At 44.5% G+C, this 13,434-nt stretch overlaps 1 protein-coding gene across 7 annotated transcripts in view; it reads right to left on the reverse strand.

Moving 5' to 3' along the window:
* Positions 1–3,384: 3,384 nt before the first annotated feature.
* The window catches only part of LOC132407550 (retinoic acid receptor RXR-alpha-A), a 129,492-nt gene continuing 119,442 nt past the window's right edge, over positions 3,385–13,434 (reverse strand). For all 7 annotated transcript variants that reach the window (XM_059994254.1, XM_059994257.1, XM_059994259.1 and 4 more), the window contains 4 exons: positions 9,864–9,996; positions 9,541–9,632; positions 8,179–8,284; positions 3,385–6,194 (listed from right to left, as the gene is read on the reverse strand). In XM_059994254.1, the coding sequence (XP_059850237.1) occupies positions 6,047–6,194; positions 8,179–8,284; positions 9,541–9,632; positions 9,864–9,996 (479 nt within the window). In that variant the 3' untranslated portion in view covers positions 3,385–6,046. The remainder of the gene's footprint in view (positions 6,195–8,178; positions 8,285–9,540; positions 9,633–9,863; positions 9,997–13,434) is intronic.

Below are 13,434 nucleotides of genomic sequence, written 5' to 3' on the forward strand. Positions count from 1 at the left end.
TACTCATCTCATCATAACCAGTACAGACTCATCACAACCAATATAGACCCATCACAGGCAGTGCTGAACCATACCAGTGCTGAACCATTACAGCCAGCTCATACCGGCCATAGGCTCATTACAACCAGTATAGATCTCGTGGAGACACTTTACACTGGGCACTGGCCCATCACAAACCCAGCACTGATCCATCACGACCAGAACCAGAAATGGGTAAGCATACTGGGATAGACCCTCAGGTTCTTGCACTATTCAACTGGAGAAACAAAGTTGTACCAACTTGGTGGGAAAGAAGGTTTACTTCATGTCCTTGTATTGGGCCTCACTATGTCTCCATCCTCTCCAAACTGTAATTGTCACAGATAGGAACTCTCCTAATCTCTGTAACCTTCTTCACCCCAGACCCCCACAAGCTCCATAGTTTCCACCCCAATTTTCGAAACCTCTTCAAAATGCATAACCTCTCAGTTCTACTTAATCCTCTCTAGCTCCACAAATCACTAACTTTGGTATTTCTCCCAATATTGTTGGAGGTTGGTCCAACTGGCCAAGACCTAAAGTCTAAAATTGGCTTTGGAAATCTTACTCCCTCCACTCCCCCAAACCTTTCAGGAGTTGCTTAAGACTGATTTTTTAATCCAAAGTTTTGGACATCTGCCTTAACATCTTTGCTGGATCCCCATCAAGAATTATTAAACAACTGCATCTGTGAAGTGCCTTGGGATGTTCTAAAACACTAAAGCTTAATACAAAATATTATCATTCAAGGCAGAGCACGAAACTTAAAATTCCTTAACTACTCTCTCTTCAATGTCAAACCTCCCATTGCCAAAATACTGTTTTCAATCTACAAGTTCTTGGAGAAATTGTCATCTTTTTAAAAGCTTAACACAGCAGAAGGTAAAATATCTATGCTATATGACCACTGGATGGCAGTATCGTTACATTACATGAACTGTAGTTTTTAGGTCAGTGTATGGAGCTTACTTTCTTTTAAATAAAAGGATTTGTGAAAGTTGATCATTATTTTGCCCACACTTAATTCAGTTTTGTTGATTGAAATTCAGACGGTGATGAAGTGGTACACAGGAGTAAGATAGATTGCCTGGTTGGGTTGTTTCACAACCTCATGCTCACTGTCAACAAGACTAAGGAATTGAATGTGGACTTTAGGAAGGGGAAGTCAGGAGAACACACACCAGCCTTTATTGACAGGCCAAAGGTAGAAAACGTGAGGCAGCTTCAAGTTCCTGGATGTCAACATCTCACAGGATCTATTTTTGGCCCAACATACTGATACAATCATGAAGAAGGCATGCCAGCGGCTTTATTTGGTTAAGTGCTTGAAGAGATTTGGTACGTCACCAAAGACTCATAAATTTCTGTAGAATCCAGGCTATAAACTCAGCCAGCTCCATAATGGGCGTAATCGTCCGCACCGCTGAGATCTTCAAGAAGGCAGTATCCATCATAAAGACCCTCACCAAGTGGAATATGTCCTCTTCTCATTACTACCATCAGGGAGGAGATACAAGAGCCTGAAGACCAACACTCGATTCAGAAACAGCTTCTTCCTCTCTATCAAATTTCTGAACAATCCACGAACACTACTATTTGCAAGGGTTCATCCTCTTGAAAGATGTTCTAACGTTAGCCTTTTTGAGGCAGAGATCGCAGGGACACCAGATACTCCAGCGATTCACACAGGTGTAGTTTTATTCTTCCTTTAAGAGTACATAAAAGATGTTGAGACATCTGGAAGTGAAGCATCACAGCCATTCATGTTAGATTTCTTTGTAGAAAGTAATGGCCTGCAAACACTGCCAGAGCTGACATGCATCTGATTTCTCTAACCTCAATTGGAGTTGTTCTTTCACCCTTAGGATAGCCTTCCATAGATTGTAGCTGGACCTTGTGTGTAGTTCTGGATCACTGATCTTGAAAGCCTCAGTTCTAGTCCTCAGCAGATTATGAATCTCTGGGTTCATCCACGGCTTTTGGTTTGTGTACATACAGTATGTTCTCGAAGGTACACACTCATCCACACGTTTTGATGAAGTCGGTGACAACTGTGGCGTATTCATTCAGGCTCATAGAATTTATTGCCAATTTAAATACCTCTATCAGATTTTATCACAGCTGAAACAAAGAAGAGCAATTCCATCTTCTCATCTGTTCTTGTACATCTTGGCTGCACCCACTCCAGAACTTTACATTGTTCTTGGATGTGTTTTACCCAAAACCAAGCACACTGGCCCAATTGCACTTTCACCCACAGAACCGCCACTCACTGGATGTTTTCTGTTCTCACACCATTCTCTGTAAACTCTAGAGAGGGTTGTGCATGAAAATCCCAGATCAGCAGTTTCTGAGAGACTCAAATCACCCAGTCTGGCACCAACAATCACTCCATAGTCAGTCACTTAGATCACATTTCTTCCTCATTCTGATGTTTGATTTGAGCAACTGAACCTCTTGGCCACCTCTGTGTGCTTTTACGCATTAATAGTCTGATCAGATATTTACATTAACAAGGTGTATAGATTTACCTAATACAGTGGCCACGAAGTGTATATACCCCGAGATCTCTTTCAGAATTGTGTCATCTAATCTTCTCATTTTTCTAACCAAAATGTTACATTTAGGCTCTCTGCATTAAATTTCAACTGCCACCTAAACATCTATACTATTAATCTGTCCACACCTCTTTGAAATCTGTAACTTCAGCCTGTACTCTCAGTTTTGACATCTTTGGGTGTGGAAACTTTGCCCTGGGCACCCAAGTATAAGTCACTAACATTTTAGGCTACAGAATCACACAGCATAGGAGGCACTCAGCCAACTTTACCCGTGCCAGCTCTTTAATCGAGCTGCTGAATTAATTTTATGCCCTTAGTCTTTACTGGTAATCCTCCAGATTTTATTCCTTCAATGATTCACTAATTTGATTGAAAGTTGCCACTGAGTCTAATCACTCTCACACAACAGAGGGACCAGCAGCAAAAAGCCCCTCCATCCCATTCTAACATTTTATAAGATCACCTAGTTCCATGGCTTGAGAAGACTTCTTCTCCATATTTCCATATCCCCAATTCTGGAAGTGTCTAAAAGTCCTACTCACCCTTGAACATACTCAACACCTCAGCAACCAAAGTAGAGTTCAGAGATCTTCATTCTCACCCCCAAATTATCAAACCTTCACTCGGAGATGAACCCCTCATTCCTGACCCCACTGCTGGAGGGGACAGACTCTTAGTATCTATCCTGTCACTTTCTCCCAGAATCTTGTATCTGTAAGCAGAGTATCTCTCGCCCTTCAGAACACCAGTTTATTCAGCCAGACACAAACCAATGGTTAAAAACATAACAAGAGCTGACACAAGGTAGGGTACAGGGAACAGTTTATTACATTTAACACAGAAACAAATTTAAATTGAAATGGTTGCAATCACAGGGTGCCCTGATCTGTGTAAGGGCCTGAGAGACCCTGCCCCATAAACTGCTGTCTCTCTGGATCAGAGCAGGATACCACCTGCACTGTTTACACTGACACCTCCAGGGACCAATCTGAAAAATCCCCAAGGTTTCTCCTCTCAGCAACAAAAGCCCAGCAGCTCAAAGCAGAAACTTCTGGGAAATCAGACAGTCAGTAACCAGAGTGAATTAGATTGTGTTAGAATGCTCAGAGTGGCATTCACTCAATACTGGAACACAATGGATATTCGGATGCCACTAATTGGAAATTTAAAGCAAATCTGTCAAATTAAACAGGGAACAATTCAGCTAAAGTCCCGAATGGTCCCAGGAACACTTGCTTTCACCCTGCAGACTATTAAAGTATTAACATTTACAATAATTCAGTGAAATTCAATCTAACAAAAGGGATAAAGTTTCATTTATACAAAAATAGATTTCTGTAGACATTTTTCTTCTCTTTTTTTTTTGTTTTTCAGCAAGTGTTCGTAGTGTCAACACAGACTGATCACCATCACATCTCAAAATTGACCGACCACAAGAATGGGCACACCCATCAGTACAGCTCTGATCATCAGGGAGGGGAGAGGGCCGAGAGGATAAGTGAAACAGAGGTTCATATTGTGGAGGGTGAAGAGAGATGAACGCAAATGCACATGGATAGAGACGGAGAAGTGAAAAAGAGAGACCGACAGTGAACAACACACATACATACAAGGACTGAAAGACAAAAGAGGAAATACAGATTAAGGAAGACAATGGGAAACGGGGAGAACTGTAACAGATTTTGATATGATTGACAAAGAGATTAAACAAAGTGATACACAGCAAACATAATTAAACATGGAAAAGAAGGAGATGGGCTGAGGAGGACATTGCATCTTGAGTAAATTCTGCAGGACAGAGATTCCTGGCGAGCTCCCCTTCCACTGTGCTCCTGCCCAGTGGCTGTTTCGAGAGTGATCTGGTGTGAGCGCCTCCATTTATTGCATAACTTTCTGTGCTTGCAACAGTTTAAAATGCAATTTTTAACATTTTTTTTACAAAATTGCTGTACTTAAAATATTTATATTTCAGGTTAAAATTCAGATTTGAAGTAAAATAAAGAAAATAAAGATCAAATCAGGAGAGCACTGGAGAGAATCCGCGTACAAGAATGAATACCACAACCCACGAGGAACGTGGGCAGAACTGAGGAGAATAAGGAGCTGAAGACAGTGACATGGTTAAATGAGGTTTAAACTCCAGTTATCCTTGTTTAGGAAAAATAAACAGGAGCTGATCAAGGTCAATCTGTGTGAATCTCTGATGGGTAAAACTCTTCTCTGACCCCCTAGACTCCAAGGAGCAAGGAAGGGGAGGGCTGGAGAGTGTAGAGCAGGGAGAGGGAGATGAAAGGGGTCAGAGGGTGGGTGGAAGTGGAGCAGAGGGAGGGTTAGTACTAGTGTAGAGGACATGAAGAATTGCACTGATCAGCTTAAGTGCAGACTGAACACTTGAGCTCCTTAATTTTTAAAACCAAACTCCTTTTACCCGGTCACTCTGTACTTAGGGCTTGATCTTTACTCATTATTTGAATGTTTTCCTTAGCAGCAAAGAATCTTCAGGATGCAGGCCCCAAACCCACCCAATATTCACAGACAGAACTGGGTAGGAGGAGTCAACAAGACATCCCAAATGCACCAAACCATTCTTGGCAGCTCAGGAGGAGGATACTGATGAGGCCGTGTAACTCAATCATGCACCCAGGCAACTATTTCACTGATGTTACAACTGGCTCAAAGCCTGGTATTTTGTGCTGAACATCAGCCTGCCACACAGCCAAGTTCGCAATGGAGCAAGGTTGTTTTGTTCCAATTAATCCAAAAGACTATAAGGTAGTCCATGAAACATTCAGTCAGCAGACCAATTGTGTAATTGAGAACTGCTCTGGGTTCTGCATGGGTTTGGAACGTGTAAACATACTCTGTTCATTAGCCACATCTCTCCAGCCAGCTCAGTGAGAAAGCAGAGAACAGGGAAACAATCAGTGTGCAGCTTGCGAGAGCCCAGATGGGAGAACTTGCAACTAAACTAATGAGGGGCAGGTTCAGAGGGAGGCCAGTTCCATCTTGCTTCACATCTCCACCAGAGAACTTCATGTTGGGAATGGAGGCCACCCAGGGTTCCTTGAAGTCCACCTTCCAGTGTTGTCAAATCTCTGTAGAGGTCAACAAGACCAATCCCTTGAGGTTGCCTCACATGCCGATGCAAACCAGGAACAAGTTAAATGAAGCCTCTGCTGCACTCCGGGAAGAGTCAGGGTGCGTGCGGACACATGCACACGCAGATACCATAAATCATCTCGATAAGCAACTTGTCACAGACCCAGAAATCGATGCAGAGTGCATATAAAAAGAAAATTATTCCTTTGTCATCTCATTAATGAGGAATTACAGTTGAGGGTGGGATGCAGGGAGCAGGAGTAGGATCTGTAAATGCAGAGGGGAGGCCAAGGATTTTTGCACTGAGCCTGTACAAAGAATGGCAAATCTGCTTCTGGGCTGCAGTTTTCTCTTTATCCGCAGCCTGCTTAGGTCATCTGATGAGGAGCTTCCAGCATCTCCATGAGAAAAGTGTCAATGGGTGTGTCGCCAATCAGCTTGAAGAAGAAAAGGTGCTCCAGGCATTTCAGTCCAATAGAACGCAGAGCTGGTAACCGCAGCAGGAGCTTGGCAAACCTGTCCGGCAACAAAGAATGGTTTAAGAGTTGTTGCAGAGGCGTGGCAAGCACTAGCACACAAATCCCAGTACAGAGCTGCTGATTCCTGGCCAGGCGTTCCTTAGTTCCTCAGCACTGAAACACCCAGGCAACAGAACTGCATAGTGGCCTGCCTCAGTTCCAGCTCCTGTTTAAGAGCTTGTAGTCTCACCTACAGCACCACCACATCAACCCCAACACCCCAGAATGGCAAAGAGTGGTTTATGTTAGTGTCAGTATCAGTGGGCAGGGTTTGGGATGGGGATTGTGGGGATACAATTGTAGCCATGATCTCAGTTGTCAATCGGAAGCCACTAAATCAAATTAGGATGACCAATGATTTAGCCACAGTGGTACTTCCCTTCATTAACAGTAGTAGGGCAACAGAGTCTAGCAATGGACAGAGAAGTCCATACACCAGGGAAACTGAGCAGGGTGTGTGGGACCCCTCTCCCCAGTGAGGGTCAGTGTGTGTGGGACCCATCCCCAGTGAGGGTCAGTGTATGTGGGACCCACCCCCAGTGAGGGTCAGTGTGTGTGGGACCCATCCCCAGTGAGAGTCAGTGTGTGTGGGACCCACCCCCAGTGAGGGTCAGTGTGTGTGGGACCCATCCCCAGTGAGGGTCAGTGTGTGTGGGACCCATCCCCAGTGAGGGTCAGTGTGTGTGGGACCCCTCTCCCCAGTGAGGGTCAGTGTGTGTGGGACCCATCCCCAGTGAGGGTCAGTGTGTGTGTGGGACCCACCCCCAGTGAGGGTCAGTGTGTGTGGGACCCACCCCCAGTGAGGGTCAGTGTGTGTGGGACCCGTTCCCCAGTGAGGGTCAGTGTGTGTGGGACCCGTTCCCAGTGAGGGTCAGTGTGTGTGGGACCCGTCCCCCAGTGAGGGTTAGTGTGTGTGTGGGACCCGTCCCCCAGTGAGGGTTAGTGTGTGTGTGGGACCCATCCCCAGTGAGGGTCAGTGTGTGTGTGTGGGACCCCTCTCCCCATTGAGGGTCAGTGTGTGTGTGGGACCTCTCTCCCCATTGAGGGTCAGTGTGTGTGGGACCCCTCTCCCCAGTGAGGGTCAGTGTGTGTGTGTGTGTAGGACCCGTCCCCCAGTGAGGGTCAGTGTGTGTGGGACCCATTCCCAGTGAGGGTCCGTGTGTGTGTGGGACCCATCCCCCAGTGAGGGTCAGTCTGTGTGGGACCCGTCTCCCAGTGAAGGTCAGTGTGTGTGGGACCCATCTCCCAGTGAGGGTCAGTGTGTATGGGACCCATCCCCCAGTGAAGGTCAGTGTGTGTGGGACCCATCTCCCAGTGAGGGTCTGTGTGTGAGGGACCCGTCTCCCAGTGAGGGTCAGTGTGTGTGTGTGGGACCCGTCCCCCAGTGAGGGTCGGTGTGTGTGGGACCCATTCCCTAGTGAGGGTCAGTGTGTGTGGGACCCATCCCCCAGTGAGGGTCAGTGTGTGTGGGACCCATCCCCCAGTGAAGGTCAGTGTGTGTGGGACCCATCTCCCAGTGAGGGTCTGTGTGTGAGGGACCCGTCTCCCAGTGAGGGTCAGTGTGTGTGTGTGGGACCCGTCCCCCAGTGAGGGTCAGTGTGTGTGGGACCCATTCCCTAGTGAGGGTCAGTGTGTGTGGGACCCATCCCCCAGTGATGGTCAGTGTGTGTGGGTCCCATCCCCCAGTGAGGGTCAGTGTGTGTGGGACCCATCCCCCAGTGAGGGTCAGTGTGTGTGGGACCCATTCCCTAGTGAGGGTCAGTGTGTGTGGGACCCATTCCCTAGTGAGGGTCAGTGTGTGTGTGACCCATCCCCCTGTGAGGGTCAGTGTGTGTGTGACCCGTCCCATCCCTTCCCAAGTAAGGCCATGAATTTTCAATAAATGCTGTAATACGTTCAGAGCCAATGGATTTTAAAAAAGTAAGATAGCATGTAATATTAGGATTTGACAGAAAGCATTTTAGCAGCACTCTGAAGATTACCTGCCAGGCTGCTCTGGGTATTTCTGTTTGCAGTATCCTTCCAGGGATGCATACACCTTCTCACGGAGGGCCTCCACCTCCCCAGGATTGGACAGGCCTTTGGCATCTGTAAGAAACAAAAAAAGGAGACCATTTGGCCTGTTGAGCCTGCGCTACCATTCAATAAAATCATGGTTGATCTGGCCTAGCTTTATCTCCATATACCTGCCTTTTCCCAAGAACTCTTTATTCCCTTACTATTCAAAAATCACTGCTTCATTGGGCAGAAATAAAACTAGAGGAAAAGAATTTTAACAAAGTCGAAGGTCTTACTCAAGTAAGAACTGAAATTCAACTGTAAACAAGGTGGGAGAGCTGAAACCTGATTGGCTGAGGACTAACCAATCAGGAGGGATGGACCTCGGGGGTATAAATCCTATGGGATCTACATACCCTGGCATCATCCCTGAAGAAGATAGCAGAGTTTGTCACTGGAATACCGGTTATAATTGTTACTTATACCCGGCTGAAAGCCTGAGAAGAATTTATTCCTCATTTCTGATTTTGTTTTCTCTCACTCTATTTACATCTCCACCAGCACACTTTCACTAATTTTTACCACCCGCCTTCAATGTATCATTCAATATTGGTTTCCACTCTGAGACAGAGTTGTCAATGTGTTCTCTCCACCAACCTTCCCTTTGTCTACTCCTTAAAACATTTACTTTTAAACTTTCCCTTGTCTTAATGTAAGGTCAATGAAATGTTTATTCCATTCCTTTTTATATAGATGCTGCAACACATACTACCTCAGCCCATCTCATCCATCAGTCCATTCGTTTTCCTGTTCCTGCTATAGCCCTGCAACAATTTCTCCCTCAATGTTCATAAAACAGCCCTCTTTGATTCTTTTGCCACTTAGCTATACCAAGGGATAATTTACAATGGCAAAACCTACCACATCACCTCTGAGAAGGAAGAAATAAATAAATCAATAGAATCAGAACTAGCAGAAGAAACTCACACAGGCAAAGGGAGAATGTGCAAGCTCCATGCAGCACGTGTACATAGTCAGCTTGCATAATTCCAGCAAATCTATTTTTATTTCAATGTTCTTTCAGTATTTCACTGAAGAATTTCAATGTGGATTAGGTTCACCCTGAAGTTAGGCTTAAATCTGCAGCCTTCAGAGGCATGACTGAGCATTAATGGAAAGATATAGCGCAGTTAACATAGGGAAAGGGGGTTCAACGTCCCATTTCTCTTCAAGTATCTGAAATCTTTTTTTTGAATATTGTGAAGTGGTAATACATCAACAAAATAATGACTAGGCTACAATTCAAGGTTGTTGGGCAGCTCCTTATGGAATTGAGATGCCCTTACCTGGATTGAAGAGCACAATAGCTCGCAGACAGCCCAGCTCTGTCTTGTCCATTTGCATATCACGCATTTTAGAGACGAGCTCTGTTAGAACTCTGCAAGGTATTAAAGATTGGTTATAAAATACAGCTTGTCCCATCTAGAGGCATTTCAAAAGAAGCCAACAAATCCAATTCATTTCAAACTCTCCAAAACAGAATGGATGGCTTTCAAATAGCACAAATCAGTATTACAGAAACACTCTGCTATTTCACCTCCCAGATCTCTTCTCAAGTCCCTCCTGCTGTCCAGTTGCCACTCTCAAGTATCCTGCCCTGGTCACTCACCTGTCAAAGATGGCTCCCACTCCTGCACTGTGTGCACTATTCCGATGAACGTGCAGGCCAGTCGCCAGCAGGATCCCATCTTTCACCGCTATGGAACGATGTGAGAATGAAGCGATGAGCAACTCATTCCAGCCTGTGGACATAAAAGCAGTACTCCATTAAATTGAAAACAGAATGCAGGATCTCACTGCAAGAGCTTTTACACAAATCCAACTGAAGCTAGAGTTTGAGTATCCTGAAGCGATTCCCAAAGCTTTCCCATCATTTCCAAAGCACAAATCAAGTTCACAAAGTCACCATCTTTCTGGATGATTGTTGATCCAACAAGTCTGGGCTTTCAACACTATTTAGAACAAAGCTGGCTACTTGACACCCCATCCAGCATCCTCCACCACCATTATTACGGCTGTGTTGCATACTGACATTACATGCATAGCCCACTTCAACTGCACTACTTAAAGTTGCAATCTCTATCAGTATAAAGGCCAAGGCAGCAGGCACACAGGAACAACACTGCCTGCAGATTCTCCTCTGAGTCACGCACCATTCTGAGTTTGATATACATCACTGCTTCTTTACTATCACTTAACCTATATCCCAGAACTCCCTACCTAACAGCATCTTGGAGTACCTTCCCCAGAAGCTCTGCGCAGTTCAAGATTTAAATTCACTATCTCCCTTTACAGGAGAATTAATGACAGAGAAATACAGAAAGGCATTAAGAGGCACCCATATCCTGAAAACCAATAAATAATAAAAATGATCCAACCTCTGTTACTCTTCTTGGCTTTTCTGCACAATGCAAAGCCCCAGTGCCTTACACATTATCATTAGTATTCTCGGTATTTAACTACTCAGCACTATGGGTCAGATTGCAGAAATCTCTGATGCTGCCCCACTTCAGGCTTAAATCTCTTCCCTCAACAAGCAGCATAGAACTTAGGGTTACTGGTAAATTAAACAGTCACAGTTTACTGATCTTAGGTTGCTGCACTGTGAATGAGCAAACGGAGGGAAATTTTGGTCTTTGAACATTTTCTGTGGGCAGGATTTTTATGAGGAAAGGATGGATAAACCTGGGTTGTAACTGTTAGAGATTAGAAATCTGAGAGGGACTTGACTGAGGCCCTTGGCAAGGTGGGCAGGAATACATTGCCTTATAGAAACATAGAAAATCTACAGCACAATACAGGCTCTTTGGCCCACAAAGTTGAGCCAATCATGTCCCTACCTTAGAAATTACTAAGCTTACCAACAGCCCTCTATTTTTCTAAGCTCCATATACCTATCCAAAAGTCTCTTAGAAAACCCTATCATATCCGTCTCCACCACCTTTGCCGGCAGCCCATTCCACGCACTCACCACCCTCTGAATAAAAAACTTACCCCTGTCATCTCTTCTGTACCTATTCCCCAGCACCTTAAACCTGTGTCTTTTTGTGGCAACCATTTCAGCCCTAGGAAAAAGCCTCTGATTTTCCACACGATCAATGCCTCTCATCATCTTATACACCTCTATCAGGTCACCTCTCATCCTTCGTCGCTCCAAGGAGAAAAGGCCAAGTTCACTCAACCTGTTTTCACAAGGCATGCTCCCCAATCCAAGCAACATCCTTGTAAATTTCCTCTGCACCCTTTCTATGGCTTCCACATCCTTCCTGTAGTGAGGTGACCAGAACTGAGCACAGTACTCCAAGTGGGGTCTGACCAGGGTTCTATACAGCTGCAACATTACCGCTCAGCTCCTAAATTCAATTCCATGATTAATGAAGGCCAATACACCATACACCTTCTTAACCACAGAGTCAGCCTGTGCAGCTGCTTTGAGCGTCCTATGGACTTGGACCCCAAGATCCCTCTGATCCTCCACACTGCCAAGAGTCTTACCATTAATACTATATTCTGCCATCATATTTGACCTACCAAAATGAACCACTTCACACTTATCTGGGTTGAACTCCAGGTGCCACTTCTCAGCCCAGTTTTGCATCCTATCGATGTACCGTTGTAACCTCTGACAGCCCTCAAAAAGTCCACACAGCATCATGAGCCAAAGGACCCTTCAGCAGGACTGGAGAAAAAAGGACTGCCAAAGGATGCTGACCTGAAACATCGACTATACTCTTTTCCATAGATGCTGCCTGGCCTGCTGAGTTCCTCCAGCATTTTGTGTGTGTTGCTTGGGTTTCCAGCATCTGAGATTTTCTCTTGTTTGTGATTTCATAACCCTGTTTTCCTTTCATCCATGTGCCTATCTAAGAGTCACTTAAGGGTCCTGAATGTATCTGCCACTACCACCAGCCCCAGTAGTGCATTCCAGAAACTGTAAGAAACCTGCCTCCAACTTCTCGCTTAAACTTTCCTCAACTCACCTTGAAAGGATATCTTCTGGATTTAGCCACTGTGAAAAAGGCGCTGGCTGTCCATTCTATCTATCCTGAAGCACCATTATCAAGTCACCTCTCATACCCCCTCGCTCCAGAGGAAAAGTTCTAATGCACTCTTCCTTTCCTTCAAGTGCTATAGTTCAGGCAGCATCGTAGTAAATCTCCTCTCTAATGTTTTCACCTCTTTCCTGGAATAAGGTGACGAAAAGTGAGCGCACTACTCCAAGTGTGGTCTAACCAGAGTTTCATAGGGCTGAAAACTGAAAATTGATAAATCTACTGGATATCTGTCTTAATAGTTCCTAATGCCACTCAATATCAAATGTTACCTGTTACTTATATAGCATTCTGTGGTAACATAGTTCAGGACAATTTACAGAAGAATTAACAAACAGCAAGAGAGATTTGGAGGCAAGGACGAGAACTATAAAATTTAGAGATTGCTGGCAGGGAACCAATTTGTTGGCACAAGGCTGACTTGAGCTACTGGTGAAGGATGGGATTAAACAAAAGAATTCTGGACGAGCTCCAGTTTATGCAGGGTGCTGGCTGGGAAGCCAGATAACACTTCTGAAAAGTGGCCCAAGGATGTTTTAATTACTTTCATACAGGATGCTACACTAACACAAGTTGATATCTTCATTTGCATAAATCAATTCAAACTTTAATATTCATTTAGCAATATGGATGTGGAAACTTAAGTTACTAAACATGAAGAGGAATTGAAGTTAACTAAGCAAAAACTGTCTGAAACTACAACCCGTTTGGAAAGATATCATAAGATTATAGACCTGGAAACTAGGTCTCGCCGAAACAATATATGAATCGTTGGATTGCAAGAAGGAGCTGAAAATGGAGACTTAACGGTTTACTTTGGTAAGCTCTTTCATACTCTACTTCCGACTATTGTATCACAGCTGCCTGCACATAGAGCACATAGAGCGTCTACTTTGAAATTTAAAGATTCAAGCAGACCAATATTTATTTTGGTTTGTTTTCATCACTTTAAAATTAAAGATCAAATAATGCGACAAGCAAGAAAACAAGAGAGTTTTCAGCTTCAACGAGTCTGAGCTCCGTTTTTATGAAGATTATCCAAAAGAAGTAATGGAACAAAGATGAAGATTTGCTTTGGTAACGAAACAAGCGTATGATAATAAACTATTTCCCTTTGAATTACCCGAC

Source organism: Hypanus sabinus, chromosome 18 (genome assembly GCF_030144855.1).
Source record: "Hypanus sabinus isolate sHypSab1 chromosome 18, sHypSab1.hap1, whole genome shotgun sequence".
NCBI classification, from domain to species: Eukaryota; Metazoa; Chordata; class Chondrichthyes; order Myliobatiformes; family Dasyatidae; genus Hypanus; species Hypanus sabinus.